The sequence below is a fragment of the Triticum aestivum genome, chromosome 6A (genome assembly GCF_018294505.1).
Source record: "Triticum aestivum cultivar Chinese Spring chromosome 6A, IWGSC CS RefSeq v2.1, whole genome shotgun sequence".
NCBI lineage: Eukaryota > Viridiplantae > Streptophyta > Magnoliopsida > Poales > Poaceae > Triticum > Triticum aestivum.
Genome location: NC_057809.1, coordinates 226,028,810 through 226,052,820, shown reverse-complemented (window position 1 = coordinate 226,052,820; position 24,011 = coordinate 226,028,810). Strand labels below are relative to the sequence as shown.

The 24,011-nt window shown below is 45.6% G+C and overlaps 1 protein-coding gene across 2 annotated transcripts; it reads right to left on the bottom strand.

Moving 5' to 3' along the window:
• Nucleotides 1-140: 140 nt before the first annotated feature.
• LOC123127337 (reticulocalbin-2) lies at nt 141-4,494 on the bottom strand. 2 transcript variants are annotated; one of them, XM_044546988.1, is made up of 8 exons: nt 3,805-4,494; nt 2,865-2,967; nt 2,716-2,781; nt 1,279-1,443; nt 1,089-1,185; nt 731-857; nt 545-652; nt 141-442 (listed from the first exon to the last, which is right to left on the bottom strand). In XM_044546988.1, the coding sequence occupies exons 1-6, from the start codon at nt 4,391-4,393 to the stop codon at nt 741-743; spliced, it is 1,137 nt and encodes a 378-aa protein (XP_044402923.1). In that variant the 5' UTR covers nt 4,394-4,494; the 3' UTR covers nt 141-442; nt 545-652; nt 731-740. The 2 variants fall into 2 exon arrangements, with proteins under 2 accessions (XP_044402923.1, XP_044402922.1); XM_044546987.1 differs by having other exon boundaries at nt 545-649; nt 3,805-4,493.
• Nucleotides 4,495-24,011: the final 19,517 nt, after the last annotated feature.

Sequence of the window (24,011 nt, the reverse complement as noted above, 5' to 3'; positions counted from 1 at the left end):
ATATTTTACTAAAGCTATATATGCTTCAGGTGCTGGATGTTCTCCTTTCATTTTGACTGCGCCTGCCCAAAGAAAGAACGAGTGCTCTTTCTGGCAAAATAAGGCAGCGGATTATCGATGCCAAAATGTTGCACGAGGAGGAAGAGAATAGAATCACTTTCATAGAACATAACTTCACAATGTTTACAGATAGGGTTCAGGAATGCCAGTTACATACATACAAGCCCTACAGCTGCACCTTCCTGGTTTTCATAGTTTACAAGTGTGTGATCCTGGAACAACAACCTACTTTTGCACACCAAAAACTATATATGGAAGAACCAATGCTAACTTGCCATGCAAAACATGAAACTAATTCAAGAACTCTTAATGTAACAAATGAATGCTCTGTTGCTAAAACAGGCGTGTGGAAATGCACGCTTGTGTTATACATGGAAATCGCCTGGTAAAGAAGGAAATCATGGATTAGAAAATAGTAAGCACTCGAATACTTTGGTGCAAAGGCGAATGAATAAGAACCGATAAGGTACTTCAACTGATATACCTGAAATGTGCTTGGCAAGGCAGTAGATGGGGCCAACAGATCATTGAAGATATATATCTGCAGCAAATGTCTAACCAAGCGTTGAAAGGTCCTGAATACCACCTACTGCTAAACATTCAAGCTCATTGATTATTAAAAGTAACAGTGAAATAAAGCATATGAAGTCTGATACCGAGCACCACGTACCTTGAAGGAACTACCGGAGCTCGTCATGAGACCCATAATCATCTTCTGTGAATAAAGCACTGTAAAATACATAGGGGTTCTCAATCATCTCATTCAAACTCAGCTGTCCATCTTTGTTTGTGTCAGCCTACATACAGAAAGGTCTATCAGATAACAAATCAGCAGGTAATTTCTTGAGAAACATACTGCAGAATTACTCATTCAACTTGGTTGGAGTTGACAGAATGTATCGAAGCAAAGGTTGCTAGAAGATCATGGTACATGGGTTACGAAATCTAGAGGACAATTCTGACAGCATTAAATAGAAAGGCAAGCCAAAATATCCTAGAAACAGAATGAGATGCTGTCATCTCGTTACCTGTGATATCACATAGTCAGCTTGTTGCTTGGCATAGAAGTTTTCTGCTGGATGGAGTTTTCCGATGATAGGTTTTAGCTCGTCTGCTGACAAAAGCCTACAGAAAGGGCGAAGCCTCCAAACTCAGACTCACAATTACATTATTCAGTAAATATGACAAATAGATGACACCAGGAACTGTAATTTTTACCCATCATTATCCAGATCAAGCTGTGAAAACGATTTTCTAGCCGGTGCATCAGAGCCATTGGAGTCATCTGTTGAAGTTTCATCATCGTAATGTCGAACTGAATAAAACAATCCATTATAAAACTCTTGGAAATTGAGCTTCCCGTCATTATCTTTGTCTCTTTCCCTGAATAGTCAACAAAAACCGATCTTACAATGGTGATTGTCAAAATGTAACCTGACTCCTATAAGAGAAGCTCACAGGCATGTGATTGTGTCAGGGTTCCTAAAATAAATTCAGTTTGATAAACATTTCAGCCTGGATCACCTGCTTGGTACTGGCTAACACAATAGTACAAAGATTTTGGACAATCCATAAACTGGATGAAATAGCTGGTTTTAATTGGTTTGCGGTGTGATGGGCAGAGATTTTGAGTCAACATGATTCATACTAGTTTCAAGAAATGCTATACTATTCTGTTTACCTGCACAAATGGTTTGGGACTCAGCAAGAATCAGTATAATTATACGTAATAAACCAAATTCAGAGTATGGACTTGTTGTTTTCATATGACTCCTTGATACCCAAAGTGCCTAACCAAAACCATGACAAGTTAGCCTTAGTTCGGCAATGTTTAGCTTGAGGCCGAAATTTTGGTAATGTGATGTTTTTGGTGGCTCTCTAGTTCAACTATAGGAGCCAAATAACAGCAAGAACCTGGCCAGCCAATTAGCCAACGTACTACAGTAACACCCAAAAAAATCAGCTAGGTTTCATAAGCTACTTTGGGCACAAATCAAACACACACTAAGTCTTCCATTAAATTCCTAAGGCTTAGTTCTTAAAACGGCTGGATTCAAGTACCAACGAATTCCATGCAGCTGTTTGACATAGTTGACTAATCAAGTACCAAGATACTCCCTCCGTACCATAATATAAGAGCGTTTTTACACTAGTGTGGTGTCAAAAACGCTATTATATTATGGGACGGAGGGAGTATGTCATAAAATGCTTCAGAGTTCGGTTATAACTAAACCGCACGAAAACTAATACTAGAATAAGTCTAGAATGTATCTATAACTAAAATAAGTCTAGATACAACCATTTCTAGGACAAGTATTTCCGGACGGAGGGAGTGTGTAGTATCATGCAGCATCATAGTTGAGAAATAAGTCAATTACAGGAATTAATGAGAAGTCAAAATGTCGACCCCTTTACTATGATCCATGGTTTATTTGATTAACCAATAATAGTTTTCGAATTTCCAAATGATCTGCCTCTGATATCACTAAGAGTATGACCAGAAATTCCATAAAGGTTCTTCTTTTATTTTCAAGAAAAAAACTTTCCATCTTCATTCTTGTTTGCAGAACTGAACACTAATAAGGCCATGCAAAAGTATGCTGTTGAAATCTGAAAGGAAAATGTGCATGGAAAAAAGTTGGAGAAAAGAAGCACCTGACTTCTTCTTTGCACAACCAATGTATTAGCTTTGGGTTGGTAGTATCAGCTGGATGTAAGAAGCTGCATGCAGTGAATCAAGTAAATCATAGGTAGAACAATCATGGTACTTCAGAAGCTAAAGGAGGTCAGATAGAAAGTTATACTTGTTAAACTCCGTCAGATTTAGAAAGCCGTCACCGTCCATATCCGCAGCATTGAAGTGCCCCTCCTTCCACCATCCCATCCCATCACTGGTTGAGTTATTATCTGGACATATATGAGATTTAGTGCTCAACTCACATCGTTAAGGCACACATGTGATCATTTGGTAGTTGAAGAGCACGGTTTATCAAAGGATGCTTGACCTACTTATTACGAGCTTGATAGGCGCACATGAATTTATTTATTTTTACTTTCAGTGTGAGATACAACTTTGTTAAGCCACATGGGAACTATTCAAGCTGGATCTATATGCAAAACTCTGTTTAATAGATCTAGAATATGAATGCTCCAAGTTTACTAGTTGAACCAGGAAACACATTGAGAACTGTACAAGTAAAGTCTTCGCAAGATGCATAAAAATAGGTGCTTGGTATGCTTAGAAAATTGTTCAGGACGCGAACTTAGAATGGTACCTACCAGAGTTTCCCCAAATACGGTCAATCCTAGACAATGGCATTATATGAACGCTCAAAAGAGCACAGTGAGTTAAATGTAGTCAGGACTGAGGACCGGAGAGCCTATGTAAATGACTTAGAATATCCAGCAGAACGGGCATGAGCTGCACTCATTCTCTTCCTTTTTGAAGGCTGCATTCATTATACTAAGTGGATTGGACTACAGCTCTGAATCAAATACTACTCCCCGTCCCATAATGTAAGACGTTTTTTGACTTAGTGTAGTGTCAAAAATCATCTTGCATTATGGGACGGAGGGAGTACATCACAGCACCAAAATCCAGAGCTTACTCGGCTACCCTGACATTGGTATAATTATCTCCCAATAAACGAACTTTTTCCTGACTAGGCGCATCCGCGCATGTATCGCTACACAGATCCAAAAATGGGGACTTCAACAGCTCGGATCATACACATACGTACGTACCGTCGAACCGCCAAGCCCAGCTGGGCCTCTCGTACTCGGAGAAGGCGACGCGGCCGTCGTGGTCGCGGTCGTGCAGGTCGAGCTCCCGGGCGGTGCGGTGCAGCACCTCCCGCCGCGCGGACGCGAGATTCCACGCGGCCAGCTCGGCGCCCGTCACGGCGTCGTCGGCGGGGTCCACGTCGATCTTGGGGAAGAGCGCCGCCACGCGCAGCGTCATGTTGAACCGCGCGGCGTCATTGATGTACTCGTCCTCATAGTCTGCGAGGTCCTCTGGGACGGGGGCAGACTCCATGCCCGGCGCGTGCAGCCCCGCGGCAGCCAGGCGCTCCCACTCGCGGTCGTCCAGGCGGTGCTCGAGGTCGGCGATGACGGGGTCGAACGGGATCTGGTGCGGGGTGGCGCCTCCGTGCCTGAGGTGGGCACCACGCAGGCGGAGGCGGCGGTGGGGGTGCGGGTGCGCGGATGGCGACGAAGGGGACAGGTGGACTAGGAGGAAGAGGAGGCTCGCGGAGGCGAGGGCCAGGACAAGTGTCAGGACGACGGTTGGCGCTGCCGAGGGCTTCCTCGCCGCCGCCGACGGCTGCGCCATGGCCGACGAGTCACGACTTGGAGCGCTTCTCTCGCTTTCTTTTCTCGATGTTTCTTTCTTCGCTTTGAGAAGTGGCGACTGTCAAACTTGTCTCGAGGCCTCGTGGAGTCGTGGGTGAACTCACTGTACTTCTTTTTTGTTTTTTCGTTTCTTGGAGCATCTTCACTCAGCGCCCCAACAGCCCTCCAGGCCGAGTTTTTTTTATGCCGGCGCCGAAAAAAACGCAATCGGCCCGGACGTCGAATTCTGTCAGCTAGGCCCATTTTTTGACCCGGCAATCACAGGCCGAACCCAGCACACTGGGGGCGCTTGAAGGCTCCGGCGGAAGGAAAAACGACGCATGGGCCACCATCGTCAGGCGAAAATGATTTTTTGCACGTCCAGCTTCGCCCCGCGCGAGCACTGCCTCTTCCGCCGCCGTGCCAATCCCGACGATGCCCACCTGACCACCGCCGCTAGGAAGGCCATTTTCCCGTAAAAAAGAGAGGGTTCACCGCCGTATCCTTCATCCCGCTCCTGAGCGAGCTTTCCGGCGCTTCGGCCGCGCGGGCGGGGATACCGGCGGCTGCGCGCCCACCACGCCCGACAGGTGTTCGGCGGTTTGTCTGCTCGACGATGGACTCAAACGATGAGGAGGTGTTCGCGGTGCTGCTGGAGGAGGAAGCCTAGGCCGACGCACAGGACGAAGAGCACCTCATGGTCCTCGCCGCTCTGGCCAGCCTGTTCGCGAGCAATGCAAAGCCACGGCGAGGTGGCTCGGTGTCGGGCCGCCATTAGAGCAAGCAGAGGCATCGTATGGAGGGCTATTGCTTGCTCTACGCCGACTACTTCGCCGGCGCTCCACTGCACGGCGAGAAAGTATTTCGGCGCCGTTATCGGATGAGCCGAAAGCACTGCCTCGAGATTATGAATTCCATCCGAGAGTTTGACAGCTACTTCAAGTGCAAGAAGGATTGCACCGGCACATTTGGATTCACCTCACTCCAGAAGTGCACGACAGCTATGAGGATGCTTGCATACAGAGCACCCGATGATATACTGGAAGATTATGGACGCATGGCCGAGTCCACCACCATTGAGTGTTTGTACAAGTTCTGCAAGGCAACAGTGGTAGTGTTTGGACCACAATACTTGCGATCACCCAATGTTGAAGACACTGCTCAGGTCCTAGCACAAAATGCATCAAGAGGATTTCCTGGGATGCTTGGAAGCATCAACTGCATGCACTGGGCATGGAAAAATTGTCCATTTGCTTAGCAGGGGATGTATAAAGGCGCCAAAGGAGCTTGCAGTGTGGTACTTGAGGCAGTGGCCACACAGGACCTATGGATTTTCCACTCCTTTGGTATGCCAGGAACTCACAATGACATCAACGTACTGCAGTGCTCGAATGTCTTTGCCAAGCTTGTCGAAGGTCATGCTCCTTCGATGAACTTCGGGGTCAATGGGTGCCACTACAACAAGAGATACTACCTAGCAGATGGCATCTATCCGAGATCGTCCACATTTGTGAAGACCATTTCAAACCCTGCGCTAGGAGGCAAGAACTCCTACTTTGCCAAGTGTCAGGAGGCTTGCAAGAAGGATGTTGAGTGGGCATTTGGTGTACTCCAATATTGATTTGTTGTTGTTCGGTACCCCGCTCTAACCTGGTCGAAAGATCAAATGTGAGAAGTCATGACTTGTTGTGTCATCTTGCACAATATGATCATTGAGAGCGAGCAGGAAGAGTCAGTGCTTGACACTGAATCATATTACAGGCAAGTTCCTCTTGCCCAAGTTGATCACCAGCTACCGGCAATCTGGGTTGCCTTCCTCAATATGCGTCAGGAGATCCGAGACCCACAGATGCATCAAGAACTGCAGCACAATTTGGTGCAGCGCCTATGGAGGCTCAAGGGCAGCGCCTATGGAGGCTCAAGGGCAACGCCTAGCTCGACGTGTGATGAAATATGAGTTTTTATTTGTGTTTGGATTATGACTTTGATCGTTGAACTATTTGATTTGTATTGATTTCTGTGATGAACTATGTGATAAAAACTAGTTTTTGCTGAATTTGTGCTGAAACATGCCGAATGTGGGCCTCATTTGGGCCAAATTGCGCTGAAATTGGGTCGAAATCGGTGGCTAGGGACGAACTTTGGGGGTCGGCTGGGAACCCGAGCCCCCCCACCCCCCACCCACGCCGATTTTACCATTGGTTGGCCCCCAGGCGGTGATATTTCAAGGCTCTGGGGGGCTGAACGGCTGGAGATGCTCTTAAACTGATCACTGCACTCTGAAAATCTCAATTTAAAAGTCACCTTTTTGCAAATCCGGGCTCTTATTTTACAAATTCTTGACAAAATAGCCGTCTGGAGGAAGGCAGGCCTCGGAGGTGATGGTGGATTAGATTGTTTTGTGAGAGAGTAAACTAGTTTGTTCCTAGGGTGTTGGTGTTGGTGTTTGACGATGGTCCACGTCACCGAGATGTTCGCATCCTGTTCGCATTCTTGTAAATATTTTCTCCTTCTATAAAAATATGCTACGTCATTGGCGTACTCTAAAAAACACCTTCTTTCTGCGGGTATGGTTACTTTTTTTAGAGAGAGAAATTCTCAATCTATTCATCAGTCATGACGGTATAGAGAACACGAGAGGTAATAAAAATTACAACCAGGTCTATGAACCACCTAGCAACGACTACAAGCATTGGAGCGAGCCGAAGGCGCGCCGCCGTTATCGCCCCTCCCTCACCGAAGTTGGGCAAACCTTGTTGTAGTAGACAGTCGGGAAGCCGTCATGCTAAGGCTAAAAAGGACCAGCGCACCAGAGCAGCAACCATCACCGATTAAGAGAGTTGTAGATTGGAAAAGTCAAACTTGTAACCACACGGACAAAAACGAGCAAAAACATGATCCAAATAGAACAGTCTGAAAACTTGCATTCTTCAAACAATGTTGAAAGGTTGATGCGCAGTCTGAAAACACACCAGCACCAATCGCTACGTACGGGCTTCAAACTTTGATTACTTCATTTCACGCTTGCACAAGGTCTAAAGAATCCATGAGCGTCCCAACTTCACCAACAACTAGAAGCATAGGCATGTCTTGCCGCACCATTGAGGATTTACTTTAGTTAACAAAAATACCAGTGGAGTGACTGAATTTTTCCAAAATATCCTTAAGGTTCATGAACCGATTTTCAACAACATGCATAGTCACGAGGGGGCCATTAGCATATTGGATGATGGATATTTCTGACATGGAAATTATCAATATGGAGCCTAAGACCACCATTATACCAAGCTTCATTAATAACAGACCAAAGAAGGTCAACAACAAGCACAAATAGGAGTGAGGATAGGGGATCACCTTGTCAGTCCTCTCTTTCGCAGTGAGTGGCTTTTCGAGATGCTCCATTGAGCGGGAAAGAGGTGGAGGCAGATTGAAGAATTTTGTTTACCATCCAATCCATTTAGGACCAAATCCTTTTGCCTCAAGCATAACAAGAATAGTGCAATATTCCACTTTATCAAAAGCTTTCTCAAAGTCAAGTTTGAGAATCATGATGGGTTTCTTAGAGTGGTGGCACAAGTGGAGATACTAAAAAACCCAACCAAGATAATCATGGATGGTTTACCTTTTAATAAATCCATATTGGATTTGGTGAGGATTGGGATGCTTGGTGAAGAACTTCAAAGGGAGGCTAACCGGATAGATAGGCCTATAGTCATTCATTGTTTCAGAGGGCTATATTTTTAGGTATTAAAGTGATGTAAGCAATGTTGATACTGTGGACATCAGAGCTCACTTCAAATAAATCATTAGTCATTTGTATAAATCCTCTTTTATAATTCCCCGACATCTCTTGAGAAATAATCTGTGAGATCCATCTAGCTCAGGAGTTCTTCTAGCAATGAATTATTTGGCCACATTCAATTTCACCGATGTTAGGGGGGGGTCACGGTGAGCAATATCATGGGGTTGGATTAAGTGCTCAAGATTCAAAATCATGGTAGGGTTAATGGAAGTACCAAAATGTTCTTATACTAGGCGGGTGCCCGTGCGTTGCCATGGGGGCAAATATTTATTAACACAATAAGAAGACTGTATGAGACAAATCTTTATGCCAAATAAATAGATAAAATAAAATTATGTTTCGGTTATATAAAGTGTATTTTTTTCATTTATTAAACTGGCAAAATAGGTATGTGCTCGTAGTTGATTTGCTTTATTGGGTTCCAAAGACAAGATATTGACCGATATTTATTTGTCTACAAATAGGTAATTTATTCCTATTTATTTAGTTACCAAAAATCGATGAAGGATGGGAGTTTGGACAAAGGGGTGGTGGGGAGAAAGTGTAAGATGGAACCATGTGTTCTTTCTAAGTAGTATATAGATATAGATAGATAGATGGATGGATAGATATAGATTGAGAATACGAGATTGGTTGATATTTATTTGGCTACGAATAGGGAATTTATTCCTATTTATTTAGTTGCAAGAAAATCGATGGAGCATGGGAGGTTGGACAAAGGGGTGGTGAGGAGAAAGTGAAATATGGAACCTTATGTTCATCTTAAGTAGTATAGTAGAGATGAGTTCCAAATAACTGCAACCTTGTAATCATGGTTAAAAAAGTTATGTCATCATGACATACAATGGTGCATGTGTAATTTTTTCTATAACTCTGTGTAGCCATGGCATGAGACAAACTACTATTCTCATCCCCACACTTTTCCCATTTCATCTTAGGTCTGCTCTTCCAATATATTCTCTTGGCTTCATGCAACTTAAGTAAATGAGGCTTGAGAATTCTCCCGGCATTATTTTCCATGACCGAAAGATCTCTCTAGTCCCCCAGACCATCAAGCATGGTGAGAACACAACTGCGGTATTCAATGATATCGTTGAGTTGAAGAGGTTTTTGCTTCATTTTTTCAGCCCATGTCACAAGGATTCTTTGGCAATAATGACTTAAGCAGAATTCTGCCCAAATATGTTCTTATTCCAACAATGCAAAATAGTTTCATGAAATGTATCGAACTCTAGTCAATAGTTTTTAGATATGAAAATGCTAGCTTTAGGAATATCACTACCAACCTCGATGTATATAGGGACATGATGAGAAGTAATCCTGGCAAGTGGAACATCCATAGTATTTGGAAATTATGCATTCCAATTTTAAGAGGTAAATATCCAATCTAATTTCTGAAATAATGGCATTTCTTGCACTACTATAGATCGAAATACCACTGACCCCTCATCACTGACCAACCAGGAAATGTGCATCACTAATGACTAGTTTGGAAAGTCATCACTGACTATCCAATTGTAAGATACAATATCACTGACCGGACATTCTTGTAGGGGATCACTAACTGGTCTAAAAAGTGCAACTAATCCCCGAGTGATTTTGGTAACTAATAACAACATATGTGTCACTGAACTAATGCCTACTCAAAGATAAATTTCAGGAAAGTTCAATGTTGGCATGGCAAGGAAAGGTGATTGTGAACCCCTCAAAATGCTAAGAACATGGATTGGAAAAAGCTTTAAGACTCTACATTTTTAGTTAAGTGATCCAAGATCACATTGAGTCCATAGGAAAGCCAATACTATTAAAAGGGGATGATGTTTTGATCATGACTCAATTGCTCAAGTGATTGAAGGTATTGCTCCAAAAACCCTCGGCCACCTTCTCCAAATCCTATCTATCCAAACGCTAAAAGTCCAACTCGGTCCCTCTAAAACCTCCACATCTGGACCCACCAAGTTGATCCTAGACAGAGCCACAGCCAAACCCTAGCAAATTGGTTCTACCGAGATGACGTTCGTGTTGGGGAACGTAGCATGCAATTTCAAAAAAATTCCTACGATCGCGTAAGATCTATCTAGGAGATGCATAGCAAAGAGAGGGGGAGAGTGTGTCCACGTACTCTCGTAGACCGAAAGCGGGAGTGTTAGGTTAACGCGGTTGATGTAGTCGAACGTCTTCGCGATCCAACCGATCAAGTACCGAATGTACGACTGTTGGAAATATGCCCTAGAGGCAATAATAAAATGGTTATTATTATATTTCTTTGTTCATGATAATTGTCTATTGTTCATGCTATAATTGTGTTATCCAGAAATCGTAATACATGTGTGAATACATAGACCACAACACGTCCCTAGTGAGCCTCTAGTTGACTAGCTCGTTGATCAAAAGATAGTCATGGTTTCCTGACTATGGACATTGGATGTCATTGATAACGGGATCACATCATTAGGAGAATGATGTGATGGACAAGACCCAATCCTAAGCATAGCTCAAAGATCGTGTAGTTCGTTTGCTATAGCTTTTCCGAATGTCAAGTATCATTTCCTTAGACCATGAGATTGTGCAACTCCCGGATACTGTAGGAGTGCTTTGGGTGTGCCAAACGTCACAATGTAACTGGGTGACTATAAAGGTACACTACGGGTATCTCCGAAAGTGTCTATTGGGTTGGCACGAATTGAGACTAGGATTTGTCACTCCGTGTGACGGAGAGGTATCTTTGGGCCCACTCGGGAATGCATCATCATAACGAGCTCAATGTGACCAAGTGGTTGATCACGGGATCATGCATTACGGTACGAGTAAAGTGACTTGCCAGTAACGAGATTGAACAAGGTATTGGGATACCGACGATCGACTCTCGGGCAAGTAACGTACCAATTGACAAAGGGAATTGTATACGGGATTGATTGAATCCTCGACATCGTGGTTCATCCGATGAGATCATCGAGGAGCATGTGGGAGCCAACATGGGTATCCAGATCCCGCTGTTGGTTATTGACCGGAGAGTCATCTCGGTCATGTCTGCGTGTCTCCCGAACCCGTAGGGTCTACACACTTAAGGTTCGGTGACGCTAGGGTTGTTGAGATATTAGTATACGGTAACCCGAAAGTTGTTTGGAGTCCCGGATGAGATCCCGGACGTCACGAGGAGTTCCGGAATGGTCCGGAGGTGAAGATTTATATATAGGAAGTCAACTTTCGACCATCGGGAAAGTTTCAGGGGTAATCGGTATTGTACCGGGACCACCGGAAGGGTCCCGGAGGTCCATCGGGTGGGGCCACCTATCCCGGAGGGCCCCATGGGCTGAAGTGGGAGGGGAACCAGCCCCTAGTGGGCTGGTGCGCCCCCATGGGCCTCCCCTGTGCCTAGGGTTGGAAACCCTAGGGGTGGGGGTGCCCCACTTGCCTTGGGGGGCACTCCACCCCCCTTGGCCGCCGCCCCCCTTGGAGATTGCATCTCCTAGGGCCGGCGCCCCCCCTAGGGGTCCTATATATAGTGGGGGTGAGGGTAGGCAGCCGACCCTAGCCCCTAGCGCCTCCCTCTCCCTCCCGTGACACTTCTCCCTCTCCCTGAGCTTGGCGAAGCCCTGCCGAGATCAGCGTTGCTTCCACCACCACGCCGTCGTGCTGCTGGATCTCCATCAACCTCTCCTTCCCCCTTGCTGGATCAAGTTGGAGGAGACGTCTTCCCAACCGTACGTGTGTTGAACGCGGAGGCGCCGTCCGTTTGGCGCTAGGTCATCGGTGATTTGGATCACGATGAGTACGACTCCATCAACCCCGTTCTCTTGAAGGCTTCCGCTCGCGATCTACAAGGGTATGTAGATGCACTCCCCTCTCCCTCGTTGCTAGATGACTCCATAGATTGATCTTGGTGATGCGTAGAAAATTTTAAAATTCTGCTACATTACCCAACAGTGGCATCATGAGCCAGGTCTATGCGTAGTTTCTATGCACGAGTAGAACACAAAGCAGTTGTGGGCGTCGATATTGTCAATTTACTTGCCGTTACTAGTCTTATATTGATTCGGCGGCATCGTGGGATGAAGCGGCCCGGACCGACCTTACACGTACGCTTACGTGAGACTGGTTCCACCGATTGACATGCACTAGTTGCATAAGGTGGCTAGCGGGTGTCTATCTCTCCCACTTTAGTCGGATCGGATTCGATGAAAAGGGTCCTTATGAAGGGTAAATAGAAATTGGCATATCACGTTGTGGTTTTGGCGTACGTAAGAAACGTTCTTGATAGAAACCTATAGCAGCCACGTAAAAACTTGTAACAACAATTAGAGGACGTCTAACTTGTTTTTGTAGCATGTGCCGTGTGATGTGATATGGCCAAAAGGATGTGATGAATGATATGTGTGATATATGAGATTGATCATGTTCTTGTAATTGGAATCACGACTTGCATGTCGATGAGTATGACAACCTGCAGGAGCCATAGGAGTTGTCTTAATTTATTTATGACCTGCGTGTCAACATAAACGTCATGTAATTACTTTACTTTATTGCTAAAGCGTTAGCCATAGTAGTAGAAGTAATAGATGACGAGACAACTTCAAGAAGACACGATGATGGAGATCATGGTGTCATGCCGGTGACAATGATGATCATGGAGCCCCGAAGATGGAGATCAAAAGGAGCAAATGATATTGGCCATATCATGTCACTATTTGATTGCATGTGATGTTTATCATGTTTTACATCTTATTTGCTTAGATCGACGGTAGCTTAAATAAGATGATCCCTCGTAATAATTTCAAGAAAGTGTTCCCCCTAACTGTGCACCGTTGCGAAGGTTCGTTGTTTCGAAGCACCACGTGATGATCGGGTGTGATAGATTCTAATGTTCGAATACAACGGGTGTAAGCCAGATTTACACACGCAATACACTTAGGTTGACTTGACGAGCCTAGCATGTACAGACATGGCCTCGGAACACGGAAGACCGAAAGGTCGAGCATGAGTCATATAGAAGATACGATCAACATGAAGATGTTCACCGATGTTGACTAGTCCGTCTCACGTGATGATCGGACACGGCCTAGTTGACTCGGATCATGTTTCACTTAGATGACTAGAGGGATGTCTATCTGAGTGGGAGTTCATTGGATAATTTGATTAGATGAACTTAATTATCATGAACTTAGTCTAAAATCTTTACACTATGTCTTGTAGATCAAATGGCCCACGCTAATGTTGCCCTCAACTTCAACGCATTCCTAGAGAAAACCAAGCTGAAAGACGATGGTAGCAACTATACGGACTGGGTCCGGAACCTAAGGATCATCCTCATAGCTGCCAAGAAATATTATGTCCTAGAAGCACCGCTAGGTGACGCACCCATCCCAGAGAACCAAGACGTTATGAACGCTTGGCAGTCACGTGCTGATGATTACTCCCTCGTTCAGTGCGGCATGCTTTACAGCTTAGAACCGGGGCTCCAAAAGCGTTTTGAGCAACACAAAGCATATGAGATGTTCGAAGAGCTGAAAATGGTTTTCCAAGCTCATGCCCGGGTCGAGAGATATGAAGTCTCTGACAAGTTCTTCATTTGTAAGATGGAGGAAAATAGTTCTGTCAGTGAGCACATACTCAAAATGTCTGGGTTGTATAACCGCTTGACTCAGCTGGGAGTTAATCTCCCGGATGACGCGTTCATTGATAGAATCCTTCAGTTGCTTCCACTGAGCTACAAGAGCTTTGTGATGAACTTCAATATGCAGGGGATGGAAAAGACCATTCCTGAGGTATATTCAATACTGAAATCAGCAGAGGTGGAGATCAAAAAGGAACATCAAGTGTTGATGGTTAATAAAACCACTAAGTTCAAGAAAGGCAAGGGTAAAAATAACTTCAAGAAGGACGGCAAGGGAGTTGCCGCGTCCGGTAAGCAAGCTGCCGGGAAGAAGTCAAAGAATGGACCCAAGGGACTGAGTGTTTTTATTGCAAGGGAAGTGGTCACTGGAAGCGGAACTGCCCCAAATACTTAGCGGACAAGAAAGCCGGCAACACTAAAGGTATATGTGATATACATGTAATTGATGTGTACCTTACCAATACTCGTAGTAGCTCCTGGGTATTTGATACCGGTGTGGTTGCTCACATTTGTAACTCAAAGCAGGAGCTGCGGAATAAGTGGAGACTAGCGAAGGACGAGGTGACGATGCGCGTCGGGAATGGTTCCAAGGTCGATGTGATCGCCGTCGGCACGCTACCTCTACGTTTACCTACGGAATTAGTTTTAAACCTCAATAATTGTTATTTAGTGCCAGCTTTGAGCATGAACATCGTATCAGGATCTCGTTTAATTCGAGATGGCTACTCATTTAAATCCGAGAATAATGGTTGCTCTATTTATATGAGAGATATGTTTTATGGTCATGCCCCGCTGGTGAATGGTTTATTCTTAATGAATCTCGAGCGTAATGTTACACATATTCATAGTGTGCATACCAAAAGATGTAAGGTTGATAATGATAGTCCCACATACTTGTGGCACTGCCACCTTGGTCACATAGGTGTCAAACGCATGAAGAAGCTCCATGCAGATGGACTTTTGGAGTCTCTTGATTACGAATCATTTGACACGTGCGAACCATGCCTCATGGGTAAAATGACCAAGACTCCGTTCTCAGGAACAATGGAGCGAGCAACCAACTTATTGAAAATCATACATACTGATGTGTGCGGTCCAATGAGTGTTGCGGCTCACGGTGGCTATCGTTATGTTCTCACCCTCACAGATGACTTGAGTAGATATGGGTATGTCTACTTAACGAAACACAAGTCTGAGACCTTTGAAAAGTTCAAGGAATTTCAGAGTGAGGTTGAGAATCAACATGACAGGAAAATCAAGTTCTTGCGATCAGATCGTGGGGGAGAATACTTGGGTCACGAATTTGGCACACACTTAAGGAAATGTGGAATAGTTTCACAACTCATGCCGCCTGGAACACCTCAGCGTAACGGTGTGTCCGAACATCGTAATCGCACTCTATTGGATATGGTGCGATCTATGATGTCTCTTACCGATCTACCGCTGTCATTTTGGGGCTATGCTTTAGAGACCGCCGCATTCACTTTAAATAGGGCTCCGTCGAAACCTGTTGAGACGACACCGTATGAATTATGGTTTGGGAAGAAACCTAAGCTGTCGTTTCTAAAAGTTTGGGGATGCGATGCTTATGTCAAGAAACTTCAACCTGAAAAGCTCGAACCCAAGTCGAAAAAATGCGTCTTCATAGGATATCCTAAAGAAACTATTGGGTATACCTTCTACCTCAGATCCGAAGGCAAGATCTTTGTTGCCAAGAATGGATCCTTTCTAGAGAAAGAGTTTCTCTCAAAAGAAGTAAGTGGGAGGAAAGTAGAACTCGATGAAGTATTACCTCTTGAACCGGTAAGTGGCGCAGCTCAAGAAAATGTTCCTGAGGTTCCTGCACCGACTAGAGAGGAAGTTAATGATGATGATCATGAAACTTCAGATCAAGTTGCTACTGAACTTCGTAGGTCCACAAGGACACATTCTGCACCAGAGTGGTACGGCAACCCTGTCCTGGAAATCATGTTGTTAGACAACGGTGAACCTTCGAACTATGAGGAAGCGATGGCGGGCCCAGATTCCGACAAATGGCTGGAAGCCATGAAATCCGAGATAGGATCCATGTATGAAAAGGAAGTATGGACTTTGACTGACTTGCCCGATCATCGGCGAGCCATAGAAAATAAATGGATCTTTAAGAAGAAGACAGACGCGGATGGTAATGTAACTATCTATAAAGCTCGGCTTGTCGCTAACGGTTATCGACAAGTTCAAGGGGTTGACTACGATGAGACTTTCTCACCCGTAGCGAAGCTGAAGTCCGTCCGAATCATGTTAGCAATTGCCGCATTCTATGATTATGAGATATGGCAAATGGACGTCAAAACGGCATTCCTTAATGGTTTCCTTAAGGAAGAATTGTATATGATGCAGCCGGAAGGTTTTGTCGATCCTAAGAATGCTGACAAGGTGTGCAAGCTCCAACGCTCGATCTATGGGCTGGTGTAAGCATCTCGGAGTTGGAACATTCGTTTTGATGAGATGATCAAAGCGTTTGGGTTTACGCAGACTTATGGAGAAGCCTGCATTTACAAGAAAGTGAGTGGGAGCTCTATATCATTTCTCATATTGTATGTGGATGACATACTATTGATGGGAAATGATATAGAATTCTTGGAAAGCATAAAGGCCTACTTGAACAAGTGTTTTTCACTGAAGGATCTTGGAGAAGGTGCTTACATATTAGGCATCAAGATCTATAGAGATAGATCGAGACGTCTCATTGGTCTTTCACAGAGTACATACCTTGACAAGATATTGAAGAAGTTCAATATGGATCAGTCAAAGAAGGGGTTCTTGCCTGTATTGCAAGGTACGAGATTGAGCACGGCTCAATGCCCGACCACGGCAAAAGATAGAGAAAAGATGAGTGTCGTCCCCTATGCCTCGGCCATAGGGTCTATCATGTATGCTATGCTGTGTACCAGACCTGATGTAAACCTTGCTGTAAGTTTGGTAGGAAGGTACCAAAGTAATCCCGGCATGGAACACTAGACATCGGTCAAGAATATCCTGAAGTACCTGAAGAGGACTAAGGATATGTTTCTCATTTATGGAGGTGACGAAGAGCTCGTCGTAAAGGGTTACGTCGATGCTAGCATCGACACAGATCTGGATGACTCTAAGTCACAAACCGGATACGTGTATATTTTGAATGGTGGGGCAGTAAGTTGGTGCAGTTGCAAGCAAAGCGTTGTGGCGGGATCTACATGTGAAGTGGAGTACATGGCAGCCTCGGAGGCAGCACAAGAAGCAATCTGGGTGAAGGAGTTCATTACCGACCTAGGAGTCATTCCCAATGCGTCGGGCCCGTCTCTTCTGTGACAACACTGGAGCTATTGCCCTTGCCAAGGAGCCAAGGTTTCACAAGAAGACCAGGCATATCAAGCGTCGCTTCAACTCCATTCATGAAAGTGTTGAAAAATGGAGACATAGATATTTGTAAAGTCATACGGACCTGAATGTGGCAGATCCATTGACTAAACCTCTCCCTAGAGAAAAACATGATCAACACCAGAACTCTATGGGTGTTCGATTCATCACAATGTAACTAGATTACTGACTCTATTGCAAGTGGGAGACTGTTGGAAATATGCCCTAGAGGCAATAATAAAATGGTTATTATTATATTTCTTTGTTCATGATAATTGTCTATTGTTCATGCTATAATTGTGTTATCCGGAAATCGTAATACATGTGTGAATACATAGACCACAACACGTCCCTAGTGAGCCTCTAGTTGACTAGCTTGTTGATCAAAAGATAGTCATGGTTTCCTGACTATGGACATTGGATGTCATTGATAACGGGATCACATCATTAGGAGAATGATGTGATGGACAAGACCAAATCCTAAGCATAGCTCGAAGATCGTGTAGTTCGTTTGCTATGGCTTTTCCGAATGTCAAGTATCATTTCCTTAGACCATGAGATTGTGCAACTCCCAGATACCGTAGGAGTGCTTTGGGTGTGCCAAACGTCACAATGTAACTGGGTGACTATAAAGGTACACTACGGGTATCTCCGAAAGTGTCTGTTGGGTTGGCACGAATTGAGACTGGGATTTGTCACTCCGTATGACAGAGAGGTATCTCTGGGCCCACTCGGTAATGCATCATCGTAATGAGCTCAATGCGACCAAGTGGTTGATCACGGGATCATGCATTACGGTACGAGTAAAGTGACTTGCTGGTAACGAGATTGAACGAGGTATTGGGATACCGACGATCGAGTCTCGAGCAAGTAACGTACCGATTGACAAAGGGAATTGTATACGGGATTGATTGAATCCTTGACATCGTGGTTCATCCAATGAGATCATCGAGGAGCATGTGGGAGCCAACATGGGTATCCAGATCCCGCTGTTGGTTATTGACCGGAGAGTCGTCTCGGTCATGTCCGCGTGTCTCCCGAACCCGTAGGGTCTACACACTTAAGGTTCGGTGACGCTAGGGTTGTTGAGATATTAGTATACGGTAACCCGAAAGTTGTTCGGAGTCCCGGATGAGATCCCAGACGTCACGAGGAGTTCGAAAATGGTCCGGAGGTGAAGATTTATATATAGGAAGTCAAGTTTCGGCCATCAGGAAAGTTTCGGGGGTAATCGGTATTGTACCGGGACCACCGGAAGGGTCCCGAGGGTCCACCGGGTGGGGCCACCTATCCTGGAGGGCCCCATGGGCTGAAGTGGGAGGGGAACCATCCCCTAGTGGGCTGGTGCGCTCCCCATGGGCCTCCCCCCTACGCCTAGTGTTGGAAACCCTAGGGGTGGGGGGCGCCCCACTTGCCTTGGGGGGCACTCCACCCCCCTTGGCCACCGCCCCCCTTGGAGATTGCATCTCCTAGGGCCGGTGCCCCCCTAGGAGTCCTATATATAGTGTGGGGAGGGAGAGCAGCCGACCCTAGCCCCTGGCGCCTCCCTCTCCCTCCCGTGACACTTCTCCCTCTCCCTGAGCTTGGCGAAGCCCTGCCGAGATCAGCGTTGCTTCCACCACCACGCCGTCGTGCTAATGGATCTCCATCAACCTCTCCTTCCCCCTTGCTGGATCAAGTTGGAGGAGAGGTCTTCCCAACCGTACGTGTGTTGAACGCGGAGGTGCCGTCCGTTCGGCGCTAGGTCATCGGTGATTTGGATCACGACGAGTACGACTCCATCAACCCCGTTCTCTTGAAGGCTTCCGCTCGCGATCTACAAGTGTATGTAGATGCACTCCCCTCTCCCTCGTTGCTAGATGAATCCATAGATTGATCTTGGTGATGCGTAGAAAATTTTAAAATTCTGCTACGTTACCCAACAACGACACCTGCGACTTCAGCACACATTCAGCCCGATGACGTCCCTCGAACTCTTGATCCAGCAAAGTGTCGAGGGAGAGTTTTGTCAGCACAACGACGTGGTGACGGTGATGGTGATGTGATCCGTGCAGGGCTTCGCTGTAGCGACCCGAGTCGAATGGATCGGAATCTATGTGTTTAAGTGTCATCCCTGGATCGGTATTGCTGACACACACAATACTCAGGGATTTATAACAAAGTTCAATCACACACTTATTACATCGAGAGAATCTCATAAACAGTACTTATTACAATAACATGGTTGAAGGCCATCTAAACAAAATAATTGGGAAGCTTCGAAGATAAATGAGTCCATCCAACTCCACGGCAAAACTGAGTGCATGACAACGACCTATCGCACCATACTCTTCATCTGAAAATTCTGCAACATGATACGTTGCAGCCGTGCAGGTCAGCACATGGAATATGCTAGCAAGATCACATTAAAGATAAATGATGAAATAATAGCTATCACTACATGCATATTTGGCTGGTGGAGGCTCTAATTTTAACATTTGCATAAAGCTAATTTTTCCCTACAACAAAGGAATAGATTTTATTTAACTACCAAGTTTGTGCCACTATTGAGAAGGTTCCCCAACTCAATCCCAAATTACCATGTAATAATATTAATAGCCCAATAAATTCATTAAGTAAAATGATGAGATCAATCAACAATTCAAATACCAGATACTCAAGATGTCCATAACCGGGGACATAGCTAACCATGATTAGTTTATACACTCTGCAGAGGTTTGCGCACTTTTCCCCACAAGACTCGACCACCTCCATGATTGGAAGATCGAGACATAGTCTTTTTGAAGCATTAACTCTTTACTCTAGGTAGACAATTACACCTACTTTCCTCTACATCAGCTGGCCTACCACTGAAGGAGGTCACACGACTTACTCAACTATGCCAGAGCCCATAATGGCTTGTGGCTGCACACGGAAGTTTCTAGCATGAATAATTTTATGATCCCTTTGAGCCTGGGTGGTATTCCATAGGATGGTCACACGAGTACTCCGGGATATCCTAGGACAACACTGGATTCTCCAGGTGCCCGCAACCAAGCCACCTAGATGTGTATTAGAGTAGCCACCTTAAGTTTCCCTTAGATATTATCTCTCACAACTTGCATGATTTATCACATACCAATCCCCGTCTATGAGCATGGATACGCTATGAGCATAACGTATGTTCCCGGGGTGACCAAAGGTAATACGTTCCTACCTCATGAACTACATAGCAATAACCACATGTTCCCAATCCTACTCATGCAATGTTTGAGGATTAAAACTAATGCATAAAAACTAGGTAATAAAGGGTATGATCAAAGTGTAACTTGCCTTGCCGACGATCAGAAAACCCCAGAGATTCGTAGTAGCAAGCTTCGCACTCCGGAAAATCTATCATTGACAAAAAATAGCATACATAAGCACTCAAGCTTGAATATGCAAAGAAAACCAAAGAAAAAGATCTAAAAAGAAAGTTCAAGTGAAGAGCTTTGATTTGCAAAAAAGAATCAATCAAATCGGAGATACGAAACTCAAGTTACGATCAAAAGAAGTTCAAATTCAAATCTGTTTGAAACCAAATTTTAAACTTTCAAAAACATGTTTAAGTTGATTATCTGAATAGAGGGGATCATAAGGAAGAATTTGGCGTTGGTTTCATTGGATTTGGATAAACGAGCAAAAAGTTGGGAGGGTTTAAAGATCAGGGACTAATCTACAAAGAAAATAATTATGTATAGGTCCCTGGCCGAAAATAAACAGAAAAAGAAAAATGTAACGAATGAACGTTCGCTACAGAACCTAATCCGATGAATTCCGTTCGCTACAGAACCCTAACTAAAGAACGTTCACTAAATAACTAAAAAAATGAACCGGGTTTAAATGAAAACCGAAAACCTAAAAGGAAACGGTGAACCGGGGCGGTTTATTACCGGACCGGGAAAACCGGTGGGTCGGGCGATGGATTGGGCGATTCCGGCGACGGGCGGTGGTGGCGGTGGCTCCGGTGACGAGCTCCAGTGGCAGCGGCTCCGACGAGAGGTGGCGGCGTGGGCGACGGGTGGAGCGGCAGCGGCTGGGGCTACGCGGGGCAAAGGTGGAGCAGCGACGGCGGGGATCTGCGGCGAGCGGTGGCTGCTGCTGCGAGGAGGTAGCGCGGCTGACAAGGGCAGAGAGGGGCGGCGGCGGCGACTTATAAAGAGGCCCGGGGGGTCCGACTTGGGGGAGGGGGCGGCCAGTGGCGGGGTGCGCTCGGACTCCGGGAGGAGTCCGGCTCAGGCACGAGACGAAGGCGGCGCGGCTTTGGGCCGACTGGGCTTCGGCCCAGTTCGGTCCGAAAGGGATTTAAAAAAACATTTTCCAAAAATATGAAAAACAGGAAAAACCTAATATTTTTTTTCAAAAATTCCAGAAAAATTCACACAGTCCCCTCCTAATATTTGGGCTAAAGTGAACATTTTTATCGACCTAAATGCCTAAAATAAAATAAACATAAAAATAAATAAAGTCGCAAATAAAATTCAAAAAAATATTTTTTATTCAAAATTAAATTTTCAATATTTCCTTGCTGTTTTGAAGAAGTCATACTATCTTATCTCATTATTTTATTTATTTTAAAATAATTGGAAAATAATTTCGAATAAAACATTTGATCCAATTTGCCAATTTTGAAAATTCAAAAATGGATTTTTGTGAGAACCTCCAACTCTCTCATTTGGTCCTTGAGTTGCTTAAGGTTTCTAGGATCAAAGATTCCAATTAAAATAAATTCAAAAATGCACAAATTATGGATGCATATGATGATCTAATGAATAACATCCAAATTGAAAAATTGGGATGTTACATTCGCCTAAGCACTACGACAATATGACTGGAGAGTAAATTGTGGAGGGGGTCATCGCACATGGCTAAGAAACAATTATTGTGTTTTGGGGTGCCCCCCTACCCCCTTATATAAAGGAGGAGAGGGAGGAGGCCGGCCAAGGGGCGCTCCATAGGGGGGGGGGGAACCGACTAGGACTCCTAGTCCAAGTCCGGATCCAACCTCCAAGGTCGGTGGATGCCTTCCTCTGTCACAGAGGAGGACATCAAGAAGCTGAGAGAGGCCAGATATCTGACCGCCGAAATTTTGGATAGGCTGCCTGCCCGAGGACAGGTCATCCCCATTCCCGAACCCAACGAGAGTGTTGTGTTTGTCTCTCACTTCCTCCGAGGACTAGGCCTCGCTCTGGATCCCTTTGTTAGGGGACTCATGTTCTACTATGGGCTGGATTTCCATGATCTGCCCTGGATTCCCTCCTTCACATCTCATCGTTCATCGTCGTATGTGAGGCCTTCCTCCGCATTACCCCTCACTTCGGCCTGTGGCTCAAGACCTTCAATGTGAAGCCGAAGATGATCGAGGGGCGGCACGTAGAGTGCGGAGGTGCTGTAATAAGCAAAAGCGCTAATGCTCCATGGCCAGAGGGTTCCTTCCCAGAGGTATCCAGTTTGTGGCAGCAGGAGTGGTTTTATATCACAGCTCCCCAAAGTGCCAAGTGGGCAGCCATCCCTGCCTCTCGCTCGCCCCCCACCACAACTGACGTCATGGATCAACGAGGGGCTAAACTGGGGTCCAGTAAAGGATGTGCCGATATTGCAGAGTCGCATCCGAGATCTCATTGAGAGAGACGTCCACCTGGTCACGGTGATGCAGGTCATGCTAGTTCGCCAAGTCCCGCCTTGCAAACGTAGACCTCTTCGTTTGTGGGAGTTCAACCCGGAGGGACCGCGAATCATTCAGCACTTCCTCGGCATGACGCTCGAGGAGATGTACAAGTTGTTCTTCGGATCACAAATAAAGTGTCCGGACACCACCGAGGATGCGGGTCTGAGCTGTAATTGCCCGGATACCCAAGTAAGTAATCCCATGGCCGAACACACTGTTTCTCTTATTTATCACAACATCATGCTGAAAAGTCGCTCTTTGACCAGGACTGGATAACAAAGGCGAAGATGATCAGGTGTCCGCCCCCCCTTCCCGAGGGCTTGGCCAATCCAGTACTAGACAGAATGCTGGAGCCGGCGCCTTATCAGGTGCCCTCGAAGGAAGATGAATGGGGGAATAAAGAGGCCGGAAGCGAGCCTCACTCACTACTTATCCCAACCGGGGGAACGAGCGCCTCCGCGAAGGAGGGCAATCAGGGAGAAGAATCTGACATCCGTCTCCCCGGGGAAGGAAGAGGACCACCTCTGAAGATCCGGAAACATAGGTTTCCAAATGAGGGAAGAAATCTTCGCCAAAGGGTCCTGCCCCGGGGGGTACCCTTTCCGCATAGCGTCCGCAAGGGAATCAGCCCTCTACCGAGCTGTAAGTAAAAAAGTACTTAGTAGTGAAAATATCCTACCTTACTTCTAAAGACAATAACCAAAGCTTATATCTTGTAGTTCGGATTGTAGCCCTTCTCGACAGAGTTCGTCTTCGGGGGATCTTCTTTCGGAGATGATGGAGAGCGAAACACCTTCCCCTGCCACCCCGCCTTATGAGGGGGCGACCCAGAAGTGTCGTCGCGGAGGGTTTCTCCTGATCCGCCAAGGCCAGGGGTAATCCCTTGGCCACCCGGAGTCCTCAGTATTCGGCTCCTAAAGAGAGCAACAGAAAGAGTCCGGAACCGTATAGTGTGTGGCCGGGCACACTGAAGGATCTTCTGGAGCAAGCGGCCATCTCGGAAGCGCATTGTACTCTAATGAGTATGGTACTTGAAAGGATTTCATCCGCTGAAAGTGGATTGCATGAAGCTTTTATGAGTCTGCCAAAAGGCTTTGAGGTACGTGACATAGTGTATGTTTTTGATAGTACCACACACG